The 20,057-nt window shown below is 38.0% G+C and overlaps 1 protein-coding gene across 13 annotated transcripts in view; it reads right to left on the reverse strand.

Moving 5' to 3' along the window:
- Hdac9 (histone deacetylase 9) overlaps positions 1-20,057 on the reverse strand; it is an 822,768-nt gene that overhangs the window by 229,653 nt on the left and 573,058 nt on the right. For all 13 annotated transcript variants that reach the window (XM_021201632.2, XM_029540516.1, XM_029540526.1 and 10 more), the window contains one exon: positions 10,385-10,565. In XM_021201632.2, coding sequence (XP_021057291.2) covers positions 10,385-10,565 — 181 coding nt within the window. The remainder of the gene's footprint in view (positions 1-10,384; positions 10,566-20,057) is intronic.

The following is a 20,057-nucleotide window of genomic DNA, read 5'->3' on the forward strand; positions in this document are numbered from 1 at the left end:
TTTACTACAGATTTTATAGATAATAAAACTTAGCATCACGAGTTACTTAAATGTGGTGTTTTAGTTATACCCTATGAGGGGAAAACTTTTACAAAGATTGGTTGAAAAAAGTTATTAGTGGGGCATAATGTAGGATTTTTGGCTGGGCAAGGCATAATGTTATTTATAAAACTGTTGGTTATCATGATTTAATTAGCCCCTCAAATATCTTCCAATAAATGACCACTCAAGTACTTTTTTTCTAGCTGATGGGGGATCCAGTGCCTGTGACAAGAAATTAAAGAGCAATAATAAAGGCTCCTTAGTAACTTATAAAGGCCAGCCATCGATCTGGTACCATAAACTGACTTAAACAAATTTCATTTTCCCTTTGACCTACATTATTATGTTAGAGAAATGTCACTGAAGATGGGAAGTACTTTCCCCTGAGTGCACTAAAGTCATGCAGAAGAATGACATCTGCATTTTGAAACCATGTGGTAAAAATTATGTCTGACAGAAAATATTGTGTATCTGTTCCAAATAATAACCATTCTTAAGACTCACTGGCTTCAAAACCTGTCCCTAGGCCTGCTCCTAATCTCCTTGAGTTTCTCTCAGCCTGGCTCTCTCTTCCTAGCTGCAGACTCACACACTTATCTATTTGGATGCTGAAATTTCTTCTTGGATGTCTGGATGCTGGTTTACCTAAATGCTAATGCCTCTAATTCTTGATCTTAAACAACACTTGGTGCTCTTCATTTCGACAAGGGACTTTAAGAGCCTTTATTGCTCACACCAGAAACCTTGCTGTCCCCTTGATATTCTCTAGACTCAAAAGGTGTATCTGTTTTTCTTCCCAAACAGATCTTGAATCACTCACTTCTTATCTCCTTGGCATAAACCATACGTTATCCAAAGGACTATGCTCTCTAATCTGAACTCCCAAGATAGCTGGGAACCAGCTTCTTGATTTTCCTGTTTCCTTTGCCACACCACACTAGCTACTTTGTTCACAAACTTCCCCTCACTGCAGAGAGTGACATTTTATGAATACAGCACAGATAAGCCCCTTCTCTCTTCTGACGTTTTCTTTGCACATTCCTCCCATAGGTTTCTGTTTCTACCACAAGGCTTTCCTTTCATTCCTCAATAAGGTCATAACCTGCCAGCTTGAGATCTTTCTATATTCTGTCATGTCTATGCCCGAAGTCCTTCCTCAACTTCCAACCTCCAACTCTCAGCTGGGTCATTCCATTTCATTCTTCAAGGCTCAGTTTTGATGTCTCCTTCCCCAAAAGGCAATGCCCAAGATCTGTAAACTAGATCACTTGTACCAGTGTGTCTGACCTCTTCAAGTTTCTCTGTGATCTTAGGGCTCCTTCTGGGTGCTGATGAACATTACTAATGGCACATTTTTTCTTTATATCATCTTTTCTCCATTCTGTGGTTGGGTATATGGAAGCACTGACTATAGTTGCATTATTTCATTTTGAATTCCCAGCTCTGACAGCCTTGTTTGGAGTACAGCAGCTACCCAACCCCTCACCCCGAGTGTACTGAAACAAACAAGGGAAAACTACAGGTGAGTAGACTCAAGAAGTGGGTGGCACTTCTGAGATTCAGGGTTCCTTGATGACTTCAGCCAGTAGATCTGCTTGGAGTCGTGGTGCTTGTGTCGTCATCAGTGACATGCTCCCCTTTGTTTTATACACCTTGTCTTTTTGCCAGCAAGCATTTCTTTGTCCACATTTTATATTTATATAAAACATATTGCATAATTTCACTGTTTTCATTTTATACCAAACTCAACACAAATGAATATTCTGAAGTAAGCCAAAAGGAAGATGTTTAAAAAGGTCAGAAAAGAGGCAAGCAGCAAGAAGTAACTCCCAAAACACCAAGTGTGCAGGTGTGTCCTCACGATTTGTCTTTATCAAAGTGATTTATAACTTGCATTGCATACTTGGAGCTGCTTAATAAATTTTCAACTTCTGTTCCACACTACAACAAATGATAAAAATAATACAGAAATAAGAAGTACAAATATCTGCCACAGTCAAATATATTCTTTAAGAGTACAAAATATAATTATTGAGTTTCTGAACTAGTTCTACATTTTATGTAAATCTAAATCCATTTAGATAGTTACTTTCCCCATTTTAACTTTTTTAAAAAACATATACTATCAATAAAAACTAAAATTACAAAACAAGCTGTAGTACTTTAAATCTATTGCCTGGTATCTGGAGATTCTAACACAAAAACCAGGAGCTCTTGGAAAGACATTTGAATTTAAGGGGAAATAAATAAGATCTGGAGCCCCAAACCCCTACTGACTCATCCTAATGACGTATCAATGAGGTGCTAACAGGTAGATTGTAAGGTGAGACATCTACCCATCTTCCATCCCTTTCCTCTCTTTTTTTCCTTCCTGAAACAGCGACTTACAGGTTGGGAAAGCAGTGTGCTCCTCTTGAGAACCATATGGAATTCTCCTTTTGTTTCACACTTTCTGTCCCACTGGTTACAACTTGTAATATAAGCCCAGGGACCCATCTTTCTTGTGAAAAATTATTATGTAAAAATAGTCTTAAAAACCTTTACCTGTACTTTAAAGCTCAGTAGTAAGTTTTCTACAACACAGATACCACACACATACACAAATACACATAGTCAGACATATACATACATACATACACACACAGGGATACCACACATACATAGACATCTCCATACACACATGCATATATATATGTATATATATATTTGTGATATATATATATATATATATATATATATATATATATCACACAAATACATATCCAAAGATGGACACACAAATACATATCCAAAGAAGCACACATATACAGACACAGACACATAGACACATAAACACCTATGCAGCGATATACACACAGACTCACACACAGATACACATCCACAGACAGACAGACAGACAGACAGACACACACACACACACACACACACACACACACATTTCCTAAAAAGTTTGATGTTTTAGACAGCTTTGAACTTGTATTTTCTGTGGCTTTCAGCTTATTAAATGAAATGATGTAGTTGAAGCATCAAGTATATTGTCTTTCCTGTTCTCCATAATTATGGCTTTTCATCCCAGGGAATCTGTTCATATCTACAGATGTGCAGTCAGTCTAGTAAGACTCAGTTTACTTTTGCTGAGTCCTCGGGGTAAATGAGAAAAAATGAGTCTAGCGTCTTTAGACAAAAACTATTAATCTTCATTCCTAATTCCCAGCATTCAATTTTTTATTTCACTTTTGGTATCTACCTAGAATCACACTTTCTCAGGACATCTGCTTAAATCATTAATAAATATAAAGGCCAAGATTATTATAGAGCATTTCTGCTCAAAACCACACACTTGTATATTATTTTCCAAAGTGTATTATATCCCAGTAGCCTCCCTTTATCACATTTCACCTGTGAGCTAGTAATAAAAATTAGACAGGACCAAAATAATTGTATGAAATGTATTTTTAAACTGCAGATAATAGTGATGGCAAGAAGCTGAGAAGTCAGAGATCTCTTTAAAATAATAGTAAAAACATTTTAAAAGGACAAAATGACTTGTAAATTGTAGGATTACTATTGTAATCTATTGTAGGATTACTATTGTAGGTAGAAAGGACCTCAGTGAGTCTTCTATTCTCACAAACTCTTTCTTATGGAAAAGAACCGAATGTGTCCCCATGCTTTCCTTGTTCTTATTTCTGAAGACAGCAATAGACAAGCTATGTACATATCATTTCATAGGTAGGTATTTTATGTAATCTAGAGATGGCTTCAAGAAACTATACACACATGCAAATGCACTACATTGCCTATTAGAGACTTCTGCGTCATTAGGGATCTGCAACCATTTTTTTCCAAGGGCACTCAGAGAGACTCTATTTCGAAGCAAGTGTCCTTTCTGACAGCATCTAGGCAGACATACTAGAGTTGTTGTAGTCCTTTCTATCCACAACCCCAGGCTACCCATAAGGCTTATTGGTTTGACCTCCCCATTCCCAGCATACTCTTCAGAGCCTACTCTCCATCACATTTTCTATCTTTTCTTTGGAATACATAAACTAACTACCAGGCTATTTAATTTGAACTTTTCAGATTTTGATTTTATATCTGTGAGTGTTTTGCCTGCATATATGTTGGTGCATCACATAAGTGCTTGGTATCCGTAGAGATGAGAGCGCATTGGATCCCCTGTAGCTTGAGTGAGAATGGTTGAGAGCCATCGTGTGGGGATTGGAAACCAAACCCTGGTCTTCTGCAAAATCTCAAGAGCTGAAAGTGCTCTTCATTGTGGATCTACCTCTCCAGCCATGAGATGTTTATTTATCTGTAAAATTTAATGTGTCCAGTGAGCAAATAATGTAATATTCAAAACAGAGGAATTAGTAAATTGTGTCATTTTGCTAGTTAAAAACATTTTTATGGTTTACAACTTTTGTTTTTATGCCAACTAAAATGACATTATCAAAGTACCTAGTACCAATGGATGGAAAAATTTCCATCACTGGCTTCTGATCTAACTGCACAAAAGTCTATTACAGTGTAGGAATTATTAGGAAGATGGTAGGGAATATGCACTAAGAGCTGATCAGAAAGCAGCAACAGACTGTGTGCAAAGAAGCTCGCCTTGCATTGACCTCAGACTTGCCTTCCACGTTAACTCCTCTGTGAGCATGTCCTCACATACGCAGAGTTTTTTTCACACAAAACCTTGTGTTCTGGTAAGTATGTATTCAATTATGTATGAAGATAGACGAGGACATTTCCATATATGAAGACTCTTCCCAATACATGGATTAACACAATATATACAGATGATATAATATAATGTGTAATATGTTTGTAAGATTTATGTGTGTGTGTGTGTGTGTGTGTGTTTTGACATATTACCTACATTATCAAGTTGAGTTTTACTTATAGAGGAGTTTTGCAGAAGATATATCAAATATATATTTGAGATAAACTGTTTTTTGGGGTTTTTTTTTTTTGCTTTTTAAAATTGAGATCAACTGTTAAAAACACATATTACACAAGAAAAGCAAACTAATTTCTCCAATCTAATACAGTTGGTAATCAAAACTGTTTTAGGAAAACTCAAAGATACAGGCATACACAAACAAAGGCATATGTGTGTATATGTATAAATCATATGGACATACACATATGCTAATGAACAAACACATATGAATACACAAATACAAATATAATTTTCTGTTTTGTCAAAAATTAGGAAATAAGAAAAATATTGAAAATAAGCACAACCATATTTGAACTGTGGTTGCTTAATGAATGGTCCTTTTTATAGTGTACTCAAATAACCAAACTGTTTTCAATGAACATGTATTGATGTTTGTAACTTACAAACATGTAAATAGTATCTAGTGTCTTAATCATTTAATCAATTAATGATTTTTAAACTATCTATGTATTTTTTTATTTTACATGTGTAGGTGTTTTATGCACATGCATGTCTGTACACCAATATGCCTGTCTGGGGGCTGTACAGGTCAGAAGAAGGCATCGGATTCCCTAGAAATGGAACTACAGACTGCAGTGAGAATCCACGTGTGTGCTGGGAACCAAAGGCTGGTCCTTTGGAAGAGCCACGAGTGCTCTGAACGGAGCCATCTCTCCAGCCTCTAATGACTATTTTTGTATAACCTTGTTTTTTTATGTTTTAAATTTTTTATTATATATTTTCTTCATTTACATTTCAAATGCTATCCCAAATGTCCCCTGTACCCTCCTCCCACCCTGCTCCCCTACCCACTCACTCCCACTTCTTGACCCTGGTGTTCCCCTGTATGGGGCATATAAAGTTTACAAGACCTAGGGGTCTCTCTTCCCAATGATGGCCGACTGGGCCATCTTCTGCTACATATGCAGCTAGAGACATGAGCTCTGGTCTGTATAGCCCTGGCTGTCCCGGAACTCACACTGTAGACCAGGCTGGCCTCAAACTCAGAAACCCGCCTGCCTCTGCTTCCCAAATTCTGGGATTAAAGGCGTGTGTCACCACATCCGTCTATTTTGTATAATCTTACATACAGCCTGGCATTCATTTCCACAAGGGTGACAGGAACTCACACTTTCCGCAGGGATGTCCTAATCCAGGTTGTTCACAGGCCAGCATGTGTGACTGCTCAGTCTCTGTGACTGGGTCTGTGTAGGTCACTTTAGCAACTGATTATATGAAGACACTTACTCCATAGAATGCTTTTCTCTTGTTTATGGTTTTGCTTTCTGTTTGTTTGTTTTGCTCTGGTTTAACTTTACAGAAAAGAGGCTATGAGTCAGTTATCCTGTGAAAATAAACACTTATTATAAAATCCTGAATGAGACTGAAGTACACGGTGACTTCAGTAACAGGGCCTTACTTTCCACTTTCATGGTACCAGAAGGTGCCATGTAAGCTTCCAAAAGAGTGAGGCAACAACAGTCCTATGCAGCCATGAGTGTATGAGCCACAATGATGGCCAGCATGGCACAAATTACCCCTAAAAGTGTACACATGTTGGCAGTAACCCACAGCTCTCTAATTGTACTTATGGTCAGCCGAACAAGAGGAAAGTCATACCTGGTAATGCAGACCTAGCCAACTACTCAGGACTATTGAAGTCATGGACCTTGGAGGAAAACCTACAACCTCTACTACTAAACCAGCATATTCCCTAATGACATTGGAATTATTTGTCCTAATACTCGCAGATAAGTGTCATCTTTACCTACTGCAAAGACACACACAAGCAAGCAGCAGCAACATCAAAAGCCAACCAGCCAACCAAACAAATACTTTTCTTTACAACAGATAGAGACATACTACAGGAAAATCACAATCAATCAAAATGAAGAGTTGTGCAGCACATTATCAATGAACACATCCAAAATACAAACCAGACAACTGAAGCTCAGGGATCAATGCAGGAGACAGGGCAGAGAGAGTGTAAGATCTAGAGAAGTGAGCAAGTTGCTGTGAGATTGGGTGTCCTATGAATGTCAGAGGCTATACCAATAGAGTCACACCGATCTGACTGCCTAAATACGAGCTGAACAGGGACAGTGACAATAGACATGTCAACATGGATGGGGAAGCTCAGGAAGCCTCAATCCTACACGAAGACCTACAGGCAACTAAGGATGCTGAAAGTGGGTCAAACAGTCTCAGACAGGAGTTATATACCCACTTACAAGTGTATCATAGGAATGAGTATTACATTTATATATGTATGCATCAATGCATATGTGCATGTATATTTCCTCAGGGTCAGGGATGAGGTTATTATATGAAATACTTAGTTTAAATAATCTTTCAAAAGGCACTATTTTTCCATAATCAAACCCCTGAAACTATTCCCGATGCCAAGAAGTGCTCCCAGACAGGAGCTAGTATGGCTGTCCTCTACAAGGCTCCGCAAGCAGCTGACTAAGACAGATGCACAAACTCACAGCCGACCATCAGACTGAGCCCAGGGACCCCAATGGAAGAGTTAGGGGAAGGAGTGAAGGAGCTGAAGGGGATGGCAACCACATAGGAAGAAAAACAATTTCAACTAACTGGACGCTCCAGAGCTTACAGGGATGAACCACCAACTAAAGAGTATACATGATGCCAGCTGCATATGTAGTAGACGATTGCCTTATCTGGCATCAATGGGAGGGGAGGCCCTTAGTCCTGTGGAGGCTCAATGCCCCAGAGAAGAGAGATGCTAGTGGGGTGAGGCAAGAGTAGGTGGGAGGGTGGGGGAGGAACCTGTTAGAGGCAAAAGGGAGGGAGTGGGATGGAGGTTTGTGAAGGGGATACGGGGAAAGAAAACAACATTTGAAATATAAATAAATAAAATAACCATTAATTTAAAAAATACTCAAGAGAAAAACATATGCTTGAAGATGCAATCTCTTTTAATTTTAAAGACAATAATTAGGCTCTTTTCTACTCAAGAATACTAGCAAACTACCCACCATTCTTAAGCAGAATCGTAATTACAAAACAACTTTCCCTTTTAGTGTACTCAATTTGAACTAAAAAGTCATAATTCTTTACTCGGCAAACTTTATTTGTTGACATAACTAAAGCTAATTAAATTCCAAGTAAACACAAATCTCTGTTCTATAAAAGAGAAATTTATATAATCTATTAATTTAATAAGAAGTCATCTCTCCAAATCCATTAAGCACAAATAGGTCTTAAATTTATTACATATTAATTATTACAATATATGTTCTGATGAATATTAACCTCATGGCACAATGAGACAGAAGGCAATGTTCCGAATTGGTCCAGGTCTCAGTTGGAATGATCAGGTTATAGCTATGTCAGGTTCATAGTATCATGGGTGTAGTCCCATCGTCATCCTGACTTTTCTAGAAGTTGCACACTCAGATCATTTGGACACATTTTTTTTTTCTCCAATTTATAGGCCCTCTCTAAGATTCCTGGTTCTTGCTTCATTTAGAGTGAAGAAACATGTAAAAGTAGAGGAAGATTAGTGTGTTAAGAAAGGACCACTTCTCTAAATCAATGGCAGAAACGCTGTGTGTAGGGTAACAACAGGAGCCAACAGGGCTCAGACCAACACAAATGAAATGAGCAGTTAAGCTTACTCTTCCATCAAGGAGATTTCTTCAGTCAATGCAATTACAATGGGGCAGTTATCACTATGTAGTCTATTAAGGATAAATCCAATCCACTTTCATGGAAAAGGTATTCAGGGTCTAATTAATAAGGCCCCTACTTTTGCTAGATTAACGAAGTATGGTTACTTCTCTGAGGTTAAGAGAGCTCTTTAACTCTTGCTGAGAGAGAGCCTGGGTTTGGCTCTCGGAACCACATGCTCATAAATATTTGTAACTCCAGTTCCAGAAGTATCTAAAAGCCCTCTTCTAGCCTCTGCAGGCACCATCATGCAAGTGGTACACACACCCACACACATTCTCTCTCTCTCTCTCTCTCTCTCTCTCTCTCTCTCTCTCTCTCTCTCTCTCTCTCGCGCGCGCGCGCGCACGCGCGTGTGTGTGTGTGTGTGTGTGTGTGTGTGTGTATGTGAGAGAGAGAGAGAGAGAGAGAGAGAGAGGAAACTAATACTCATAAAATAAATTACCATAGAAAAGGTATTACTGTATATATTAGGAATCCTGGTTTTGAGTATCATTTTGCTAAATTGGAGGAAAGCACAGACGTGATTGATCCGAACGTCTTCCACTGACACTGGGCTGCAGGTGCAGGCACTGTGCTATCTCTAGGCAGAGTTTCAGTAATTCAGGAAGTAGATGATCTGGTCAGAGGCCCTGCTGACTCAAAGAAGGAAATACGCCTAAACTCTAACAATGATTATAAGATGCTGCTGTCTTGTGGCATAACTGGTTATCAAATTAGCTCCTATATACACCCTAGAAAGATGTCTATAACTAGTTCATTAACCTGGCTAATCCATTAATTGATTTTTAAAGTAAAACTCGGTAAATAATACAATGGCATTTTAATAGTTTCAAGCTCAGAGATTAGCATGAGGTAATAGATGCCAAAAATCTACGCTCTGAATCCTGAAAAATGATTTTAAAATGATCACAGAACCCATTGGATCCTTAGGGGAATGCATGTATAAATTCTTCCCTGTTATGTCCACGTCAGGACTCTCTTAGGGCTTTAATATCTTTCATTTGCTTAGCCACAGTGTGAGAGCCAAGGTATGATACATGGACCCCATTTTTGGCATGCGTTTCAGATCCGACCTTGTTCTGGACTTACAATTATCTACTTATTCTTGCTGTGGTCAGACTCTTAAATATCAAACACGGCTGTAGGCAAAAGAAGACGTTGGTCAGAAAGCCCACCCAGAGGTGCATAATAAATGGACATGCAACAAACAGACACAGTTTCAAACAAGGCTTGCCTTGGTCTCCCTGACTCTTAGGAGTCGTTTGTGTGGGAAGTCAGGAGAAAACACAGAAGAAAAAAATAACAAGAAACCAATGAGGAAGAGATACGCTTTGGAGCCAAATGCGGAAGCCAAGCATCATAAATTTCCTTGTGGCCAAGCTCGGAGAAGGTAAGAGTCTGAAGAACACTGCTCAAGAATGTGGTAGGGATTTTTCTTTCCAAGGGGGATCCATGCACCTGTTGATGCATTTTCCAGGCCCTTGAATGATAACAATTTATGAGGCCATTAATACTAAGCCCCAAGATTTATCAGATGTGCCGTTTGTCTTGGGGCCAACATAACCTCATAAAATTTGGGTTGCGTCGGGTTAAAATGGAGCCTTCTGCTGTTGGAGTTATGCAGAGCATTTAAATCTGCTAATCCAACAAGAACTACACATTTCTCCCGCCTATTAAAGGGTCTTTAGGGATGCCTACCAGTGGCAGAGGCAGGCTGGCGGGGACAGTCGGCTGCTGGGTGAGGTGACATGGAGGCTGCAGGAGAAGAATGAGTCCTGGAGAGGAGACCATGTTTCTCTAATCCATCGGTGCCAACTGCAGCCAGCCGAGTCTGGTGCACCGAGAGTGTGCGTGCCTGTGAGGACTCCAGCAAGGGAGGCTGCCAAGAAAAGGGCAAAAGAGAAAGAAATGTGAGCCCAGCATTGAGGAAGATACTGAGAGCAACATGTCAACAAATTAAGTTCATCAGGTTAGAGACATAAACAGGGGGAGGGTCAGAAAAAAAATAGAGGGTAGGGGAAGGGGGAAATATTCACAGTATAGTCAGCATCAATAAATCCATTCAGCAGGTGTTTACAAATTGACAGCTATCCCTGTTGCCTAGCTGGGAAGAACTACTCGAGGGCAGGATGAGCTGGTTCAAACTGACGGTCTAACTGATTGAAGGAAACAGATCTTTAACCCCAAGAACAGAATGCACTCACTTGTTGCTTTCTTTAATACCAATGTTTTGAACGCATCCCTAGAAGGAACTCACAAAAAAGGAAGGACTGCTTAGGAGGCTTGTTTCTGAACACTCTGCCCTGCATCTCCATCACTGGTACTGGGCGTGAAGTCTATGAGCACTTCTGAAATTGCCAGTTAACTGACTATGTTTTGACACCTTTCAGTTTTCATGTAGCAGTGTAGGATGAGAGAGTTTTGTCACAGTTTGAAGAAAAGAGTATCAATGTTGTAAAATCAAGAGTGCCATTTATAGACTCTTGTTTCTATCCTTTGTATTTAACATTACTTTTCCTTTTTAACTTATCAAGTTATTGAGTCAGAAGACCAAGCCTTAGACGCTTCTGGATGATTCATTAGATTATTCTTCAGTGTCCAAGAAGGATAATCTGCAAAATAGAGATGGGCAGCTCATCTACTCATCAAAAGTCCAGTGGCCACACCATCTCCTCAGTGGCAGGGAATTCATGTTTCCTGCTATTTTTACATGTATCTTTCCTCCAGTTTCTGTTCCACACTTTGTCTCTGTATCTCCTCCCATGGGTATTTTGATCCCCGTTCTAAGATGGACAGAAGTATCCACACTGTGATCTTCTTTCTTCCTGAGCCTCATGTGGTCTATAAATTGTATCTTGGGTATTCTAGACTTCTGGGCTAATATCTAGTTATCAGTGAGTTCATACCTTGTGTGTTCTTTTATGACTTGGTTACCACACTCAGGATGATATTTTCTAGTTGCATCCATTTGCCTAAGAATTTCATGAATTCATTGTTTTTAATAGCTGAGTAGTACTCCATTGTGTAAATGTACCCACATTTTCTGTATCCATTCCTCTGTTGAAGGACATCTGGGTTCTTTTCAGCTTCTGGATATTATAAATAAGGCTGCTATGAACATAGTGGAGCATGCGTGTTTATTACATCATCTTGGAATATGCCTAGAGATGGTATAATTGGGTCCTCAGGTAGTATGTCCAATTTTTTGAGGCACCGCCAACTGACTTCCAGAGTGGTTGTAACAGCTTGCAGTCCCACCAACAACAGAGGAATGTTCCCCTTTCTCCACATCCTCCCCAGCATCTGCTGTCACCTAAATCTTTAATCTTGGCCATTCTGACTGGTGTGAGGTGGAATCTCAGAGTTGTTTTGACTTGCATTTCCCTGATGACTAAGGATGTTAAGCATTTTTTTTTTTAGGTGCTTCATGGCCAGCCTGTATTTCTCAGTTGAGAATTCTTTGTTTAGCTCTGTACCTCATTTTTAATAGGCCTATTTGGTTCTCATCCAGTGACTGTCCCACCAGGGGGTCCATCCCATATACAGCTACCAAACCCAGACACTATTGTGGATGCCAACAAGTGCTTGCTGACAGGAGCCTGATATAGCTGTCAAATACAGAAGTGGATGCTCACAGCCATCCATTGGACTGAGCACAGGGTCCCCAGTGCAGGAGTCAGAGAAAGGACCCGAGGAATTGAAGGGGTTTGCTGCCCCATAGGAATAACGACAATATGAACCAACCTTTACCCTCCTCCCCACAACTCCCAGACTAATCCACCAACCAAAGGGTACACTTGGACGGACCCATGGCTCCAGCTGCATATGTAACAGACCTTGTGGGACATCAATGAAAGGAGAGGCCCTTGGTCCTGTGAAGGCTCAATGCCCTAGTGTAGGGGAATGTCAGGACAGGGAATCGGGAATGGGTGGGTTAGTGAGCAGGGGAAGGAGGAGGGGACAGGGGGGTTTCCGGAGGACAAATGAGGAAAAGGGGTAACACTTTAAATGTAAATAAAGAAAATAATAAATGTATCTTTAATAATAAAAAATGTATCTTTTCAAAGAGACAAGGAAACACAGAGATACTTCCATCCTTCTTAAAAGGGGGAACAAAATACCCATGGAAGGAGTTACAGAGACAAAGTTCGGAGCAGAGACTGAAGGAATGACCATCCAGAGACTGCCCCACCTGGGGATCCATCCCATAAACAACCACCAAATGCAGACACTATTGTGGGTGCCAAGAAGATTTTGCTGACAAGAGCCTGATATAGCTGTGTCCTCTGAGGTTCTGCCAGTCCTTAACAAATACAGAAGTGGATGCTCACAGTCATCCACTGGACTGAGCACAGGGTCCCCAGTAAAGGAGCTAGAGAAAGTACCCAAGGAGCTGAAGGGGCTTACAGCCTTATAGGAGGAACAACAATATGAACTAACCAGTAACCCCAGAACTCCCTGGGACTAAATCACCAATCAAAGAAAACATATGGTGGAAGTTTTGGCTCTAGCTGTATATGTAGCAGAGGATGGCCTAGTTGGCCATCAGTGGGAGGAGAGGCCCTTGGTCCTGTGAAGGCTCTATGCCTCAGTATAGGGGAATGCCAAGGTCAGGAAGTGAGAATGGGTGGGTTGGAGAGCAGGGAGATGAGGGAGGGGATAGGGGATTTTTCAGAGAGGAAATGGGGAAAGGGGATAATATTTGAAATGTAAATAAAGAAAATATCTAATTTTTTAAAACAAAGAAATTAAAAGGGAAGATGTGGGTTCCTAAAAGTTTGAGTTTTGACACTATGCCCATTGTGTCTAATGGATTTGTTGCTCTTGATAATTCATATTTATGCCTTTTTATAGCACGTCCTTCCATATGGCTATGAGATTCCACAATCATCCTAATCTTCAAACTTTTCAGAGAACATTTTTTTATCTTTGTCCAGTGCCATTAAATGTCATTTCTCTCTCTGCTTAAGTCTTTTCATATTTGGATTTTTCTCTGTCCTCTTTCCTGTCACATACATATTTTTTTCAAGTTAATGGCTTACCGTCACTGCTTCTTGAGTTCACGAATGATACTGAGTTCTGTGCTACTATTGTGTAGTTTAAAGCTACACGACGAAATTATTAAAATAAGGACCACTGTATAGGAAAAGTCAAGGTGTTTTGAAACTGTTGGGAACATAAAGAAGCACATGAAACTGATAAGGAAGGTTCCAGAAACTTTCATATTAAGAAATCTTAATTCAAGTTAAAAGTGCGAAGAAAATGGGGAAAGCTTTGTGTAAAGCCCATAAATGCATGTGTGTGCATGTATGTGCTTGTGTGTGCATGTGTGTGCATGTGTGTGCATGAATGTGCATTTGGTTGGGTGTGCTAATGCTTGTGATCCATTCTATACACTACCAATTGACTTTGAAAGTGGACACAAGACATTTCACTTCTTCTGATGTATTTTCTGCTACATTTTCTTTCATAGGCTTTCTAAATGCTAACATGTTATTATGTGTTAAGAACATATAAAAAATATTTAGAAGTCAAAGGCCGTGCTTTTCTTTCAATAATATTGGTATTTTAGATATTGGGGGAAGAGCTACTCTTAGTACTCCTTTTGGATAAACCAAGCTATCATCTTTCTTCTTACACATGTGTGCTTTCTGTGTGCTTTAGAGAAACTGTAAATAAAACTTTAAAAAAATCATTTGTTAATTTATAACTGTGATATAAGTGGTATGTCTTAATACAAAACTTTCCAACCCAACTAATAACAGTCAACATACCCATTGTCCAACATTATGAATATGTAAGTTAAGAGGCAAATAGATTGCTTGATAATAGTTATTTATCTCATGTGTTCATCTAATGTCTGATATATACAAAGATGCCCTGCTATGTTGTTACATAACAAAGTGAATTAAACATCATTCCTGATTTTTCAGACTGATACCCAAGCTATACAAAGATATGAACTTTGCCTGGAACTAATTCCCAGGCAATGCGTATATACACAGTAAACACAAATATGTCGGCTACTTAAATTAACAACAACAACAACATCATCAACAACAAAATACATAGCCATCTTTAAAATCTCACAACAACAGCAGAATAAAACAAGAAAGAATGAGATAGACAGTTATAAAATATAATATAGCATAGAGATAACTGAAAATTTCATGAGAAATGGAGTCCAGATCAAATAGTTTCCAAAGAAAATACCTTGATATTAGTTCTTGGGGAGAGAGACATGTCCCCTTTAACGCAGGACTATTTTTAATTGGTAATTTTGTGTGTTTTCCAAAATTTTGCCTATTGCATACATTAAAATTTTATTAAATTTTAATAAAAATGCTTGTTATTTGTTCTTTCAGATGTTTCATTAGGGCAGATCTGGACCACCAGATAAACATGGTCAACTATGTTCAAACTGTCACACAAAATAGGACTGTAAGAAGAGAAAAGGTGGATCCCTTTAAGAACTCGCTGGAATTTTACAATGAATCATGGCTTCTAGTGTACAGGAAAAGCTCTGACAATCAAGGAAGTAAGGAAGCAACCCATTATTACAGCCTTATCCATTAATAGAAAAAGCTCATTTCTGTGGGTAGAGAAATTACACTGAATTTCTGCTGGCTAAAGACATTTGAAATTTTTTGTGAACTTTTAAAATTTAAAATTAATCGAAGAGAATTTTATTTGTCATTTTATGTCACAGTTTGAAGAACAGAAGGACACATTTCTTCCTTTTATTGTCAAAAAATCAAATGCCAAACAGTTCAGGTTCCATAGACATTTAAAACTATCCATGTAGCCAAATTGACATTTCACTTATTAGCACTGGTAGGAAATGTGCCATGTTCCTTAAGCATCAGAAGCAGGCCAACATAAAAGCACTTCTGTGGGAAAAGTCACCTTATAAATAGGCTTTTGAATTCAATATGTAAGGTAAATTTGCCTCTAAAGAGCATAGAGTATGTAGGATCATCAGTTACCACTCCCATTCATATAACAACTCAGAATACCTTCAGGGAAGGTATCATGCATCCATTTCATAAAGTCCTCCATATTACCTAGTGAGCGTTGATGCCTGTGCAAACAGGCACTGCATGCTAATGGATGCATAGGGCAGGGAGACTTCAAGACTCCTTTCACGGCTGGTATCTTTTGTTTGTGTTATTTTGCTCTCATTGCTTGTTGCTATTCTATGAAACCTGTTTATGGCTTCTGAATTTTCTCCCTCATCTCAGTGGCTACATCATTATTTGTCATGTGGGTGGTCACCCATGTTATAGCTTTAGCTACCGCAAATAATAAAAAATTTATAATGTCTGATCTTTGAAATAATCAGAGTCTTTTGAATTGGTTTCACAAAAGAGAAAACTTTAAAGCACAAGTGGTAACAAGAGATGCAATCCTGGGAAAAATAATTGAGGAAAAAGTCTTCCTGGTTTTCACTTAAAACTCTATTTCTAAAATCACTTCTCAAAAGAACACCACCTTTCATTTTTAGTGCTGAGTAAATTGAATTCACTTTTATGGCTCACCATGTTTTAGATTTCAAAAATATTGCTTTTATAACAAATTAGAATTGCAAAGATCCCTAAGGTTATCATGAAAGACGTCAGGTGCATTTACATACTTAAATCCTTTGTATTGTTCAGGGTGGGCGAATTAATCTTGGGAAGTTTTAGATTTTTGTAAAGTTCTAACATGTATGTTAATAATTTACAAGTCATTATTAAATAAGTAGCTGCAACATTTAAATTTTAAGGTTAAACAAGATACAAAACTTTAAGAGGAAAAAAGAAGAAACAATCTGAAAACAGAGGGAAAAAAAGTTGAAATAGCAAATACAAAACATAAAGTGAGATACAAGAAAAGGTCCTCAACTCACGGTAAGCATAGATGATGTGATTGTACCCGGATCCCAGGGAAATTACAGAGGCAGCCAGACTGCTCTGGCTGGAACATATTAAAGCCAAAATTCTACAACTGAATAGAAGGCAAGCAAAAACAAAACAGAAGCAACATCCTTATACAGTCAATTCTTCTATAAAAAGGACAAAATATATATTAGGAACCAAGTATCAGAGACAAGAGAATGATATCTATAAAACATTATAAATGTTTAACAAAATTCTAAACTTCAAGGAGTCCAATAAAATGGACTCAAAATTATATAATAAATTGGCAAGGGCTATTCAAATTGACTACAAAATCCACATGCAGAATTTTATAGCAAACTTATCACAAAATAAAGCTAAAGAAAACTTAAACAAAATTGCTCACTGAACTGGAGTTGCTTCATTTTTTCAACCAGTAAACATATTCCTTCAAGCACAGAAAACATGAAGCAAAACCAAATTGATATGATCACCACAATAAAGTGCCCACAAACTTCTGATTATCATCTACAATGAGTTCTGTTCAACCTCTCAAAGTAAGAGAATTAGGGTATAACCTTAGGGTTGGACCATAGAAAAAGTATAAGTGAAGCCAGCAAGGCACACAGCCCAAACGTTGTGTGACTTCATTATATGAACACATGGACACCAGATACACCTCAGTGGTATCTTACAAACTTTCAGGCGAGCAAGTGGTATCAGTGCAGGTAAAACCTGGTAAGCCCATGAAGAAAGAATAATTTGGACTTCTACTAACATTATATGTCAAAAATTACTGAATGTGGTTAAACATAAAGGCACAAGTGTTTCAAATTTGAGAAAAAAAAATGGTGATTACCATGATGAACAAAGGAACCTCAAATCATCTATTTATTAGAATTTAGAAAAGCAAAAATCAGAGGTTGGTGTAAATACTTGCATGAGAAAAATATAAAGAAAATTTTCATGTCTATGACACAACCCCTAAAAGCAAAGAAGAGAAAAATAGACACATTTTAATAATAGGAAAGTCCTAGAGGATGAAAGGTACACAGAAGTAATCTCACAGCTAAGAAGGAAATCACAAATCTTAATTATCATGAGAAACTGTTTTACACTCCACACTGATTAGAAATGGAGCTGAATATTACCAATTGTTACTGAAAGCATAGAGCAAGATGACCTCAGGGGTGTCTGAGAGAGCAGAACTGTTTAAACATTTTAAGGGTAATTCTCTAATAGATATCAAAGTGAAGATGGAACATAAACTACAGTAAAAGTGAGTGAAAGAAAGTAACCAGACAAATACACACACACACACACACACACACACGCACACACACACATATCACAACTCACTACAACTTTCAATCATGCAAGTCAATGAATACATAAGCATGTGTAAATTAACAGTAAGTAAATATGAATAATAATGTATAAAAATAAAAAGAAATTTGTGGGAAAGAGAGAAGTAATGGAAAGGGTATATGTGTATGTGTGTATGATGTTTATGTATATGATATATGCATATGATATATATATATATATATATTCCACTTGTGAATGCATTTCAGTTAACTTTGAATTTTTATTAGTGTTTTATATAAGTGGGTGCCTTTGTGTATGTCTATACACAACTTTTGAGCAGTGCCTGAGGAGCCTGGACAGGGTATTAGATTCCTGTGACCTGGAATTACAGGTGGTTGTGAACTACCATGTGGATGCTGGGAATATCCCAGGTCCTCCAGAAGAGCAGCCAGTGCCCTCAATTGCAGACCCATAGCTCCATCCCAAATTTTAAATGTTTAAAAGTGCTTCAGAGGAGACAGTTAGAGTGTATTCATCTATTCTTCTATGAAGCAAAGCAAGGGGTGAAGAGCTGTGTAATGAGGTGACTGATGATGGGAGAACACTGGAAATCAACAGCAGAACAGGGACACTTGAGATAATATTATTATCTTGATACCACCGCTGCCTGATTACTTTCAGAGCCAGGGAAGAGGAGACTCTTAGTTGCAGAATTAAAAATAAAAGAAAATCCCAGAAGAAAACTATCAGCATAGTAGTGAGAAACCTCACTGACAGAGTTACAGCCTAACTAGATAAGAGATCTAAACAAACCACAATGTTGGGGTAGCCAGGATCCATTTTAGAATAGAAAATTTATATTCTAACACATTGGAAATGGTAGGATAAATAGACAAAGTTCTGAATACATCAAAGAAATTGAAACTGAAACAAGAGAATATGGAACACTGGAACAATCTTGTAAAATGTATGGGTCATTGCTAAACAGCTTTATAGAACTCAGTAAAGTAAAAAGATATCATTCAGTATTCAAACAACCAGTAGTTGTTCTATAATACCACTAGTATTTTAAGGAAGATATTTTTAAATCCACCCCATTCATAGTAGCCACATACATAAAAGTCCAGAACTAGGAATGAAGTCAAATACACAAATGAAGGACTTCTGTAATAACAACTACATAGCGCCAATGGGTCAAATGACAAAAATGGTATTGAGAGTCACAAAGACATCCCTTCATTTTAGGGTGGAATTATTAACATTGTTAAAATGTTTCTATCACTTCCAAGTCATCTACACATTCACTGAAGTCTCCATCAAGGCTCCTATGACATGTTTCACAGTAATACAAAAATTTATATGGAAGCAAAACAGACCTTAAATAGCCAATACAGTTTTGAGCAAAACCCATCAAAGCTAGAAGTATCAAAGTACTTGATTTTAAGACATATAACAGAATCAAAACAACAGAATACTAACATAAGAATAGACACAGGGTCAATGGAACAAATGAGGAAATCCAGGGGGAAAAATGGATTTCCATATGAAAAAAGTTAAAACAACCCTGCTTCTCATGGTATGTAAAAAATCAACTCAAGATGGACCAATACATCAAAAACTGAAGCTGTGAAAGCATTAGCAGAAAATATAGGGGGACAGATACTTCCATTTATTGATATATAGAATGACTTGCTATTAGGTTAGTAAAAGTATAAGAAACAGAATCAAAAATAGAAATAAATCAAATTATAAGGCCACTGCAATGAAAGGCAGTCAAAGTCATGATGGAACAATGTATAAAATGGGAGACCATACCTCCATCTTTTCCTCTGATATGGGGTTAGCATTCATTATATGTACATAATTAAAATATTTCAATTTTAAAATGTAGGTAAAATGGCCAAATAATGTAGATAGATTCTCTGTAAAAGGAGGTATGTTAATGGCCAATAAAAGACCAATTTTTTTTTTTTTTTACCCAACATAGTATTTTTACTGAGTATTTGGGAATTTCACATAATGAACCCCATGGACACTCACTTCTCAGTCCTCCCTGGTCCAAGCCCCTCCTTGTAACCTCCTCCCAGAAAAAAAGAAGAAGAAGAAGAAGAAGAAGAAGAAGAAGAAGAAGAAGAAGAAGAAGAAGAAGAAGAAGAAGAAGAAGAAGAAGAAGAAGAAGAAGAAGA

This window comes from Mus pahari, chromosome 7, assembly GCF_900095145.1.
Source record: "Mus pahari chromosome 7, PAHARI_EIJ_v1.1, whole genome shotgun sequence".
NCBI lineage: Eukaryota > Metazoa > Chordata > Mammalia > Rodentia > Muridae > Mus > Mus pahari.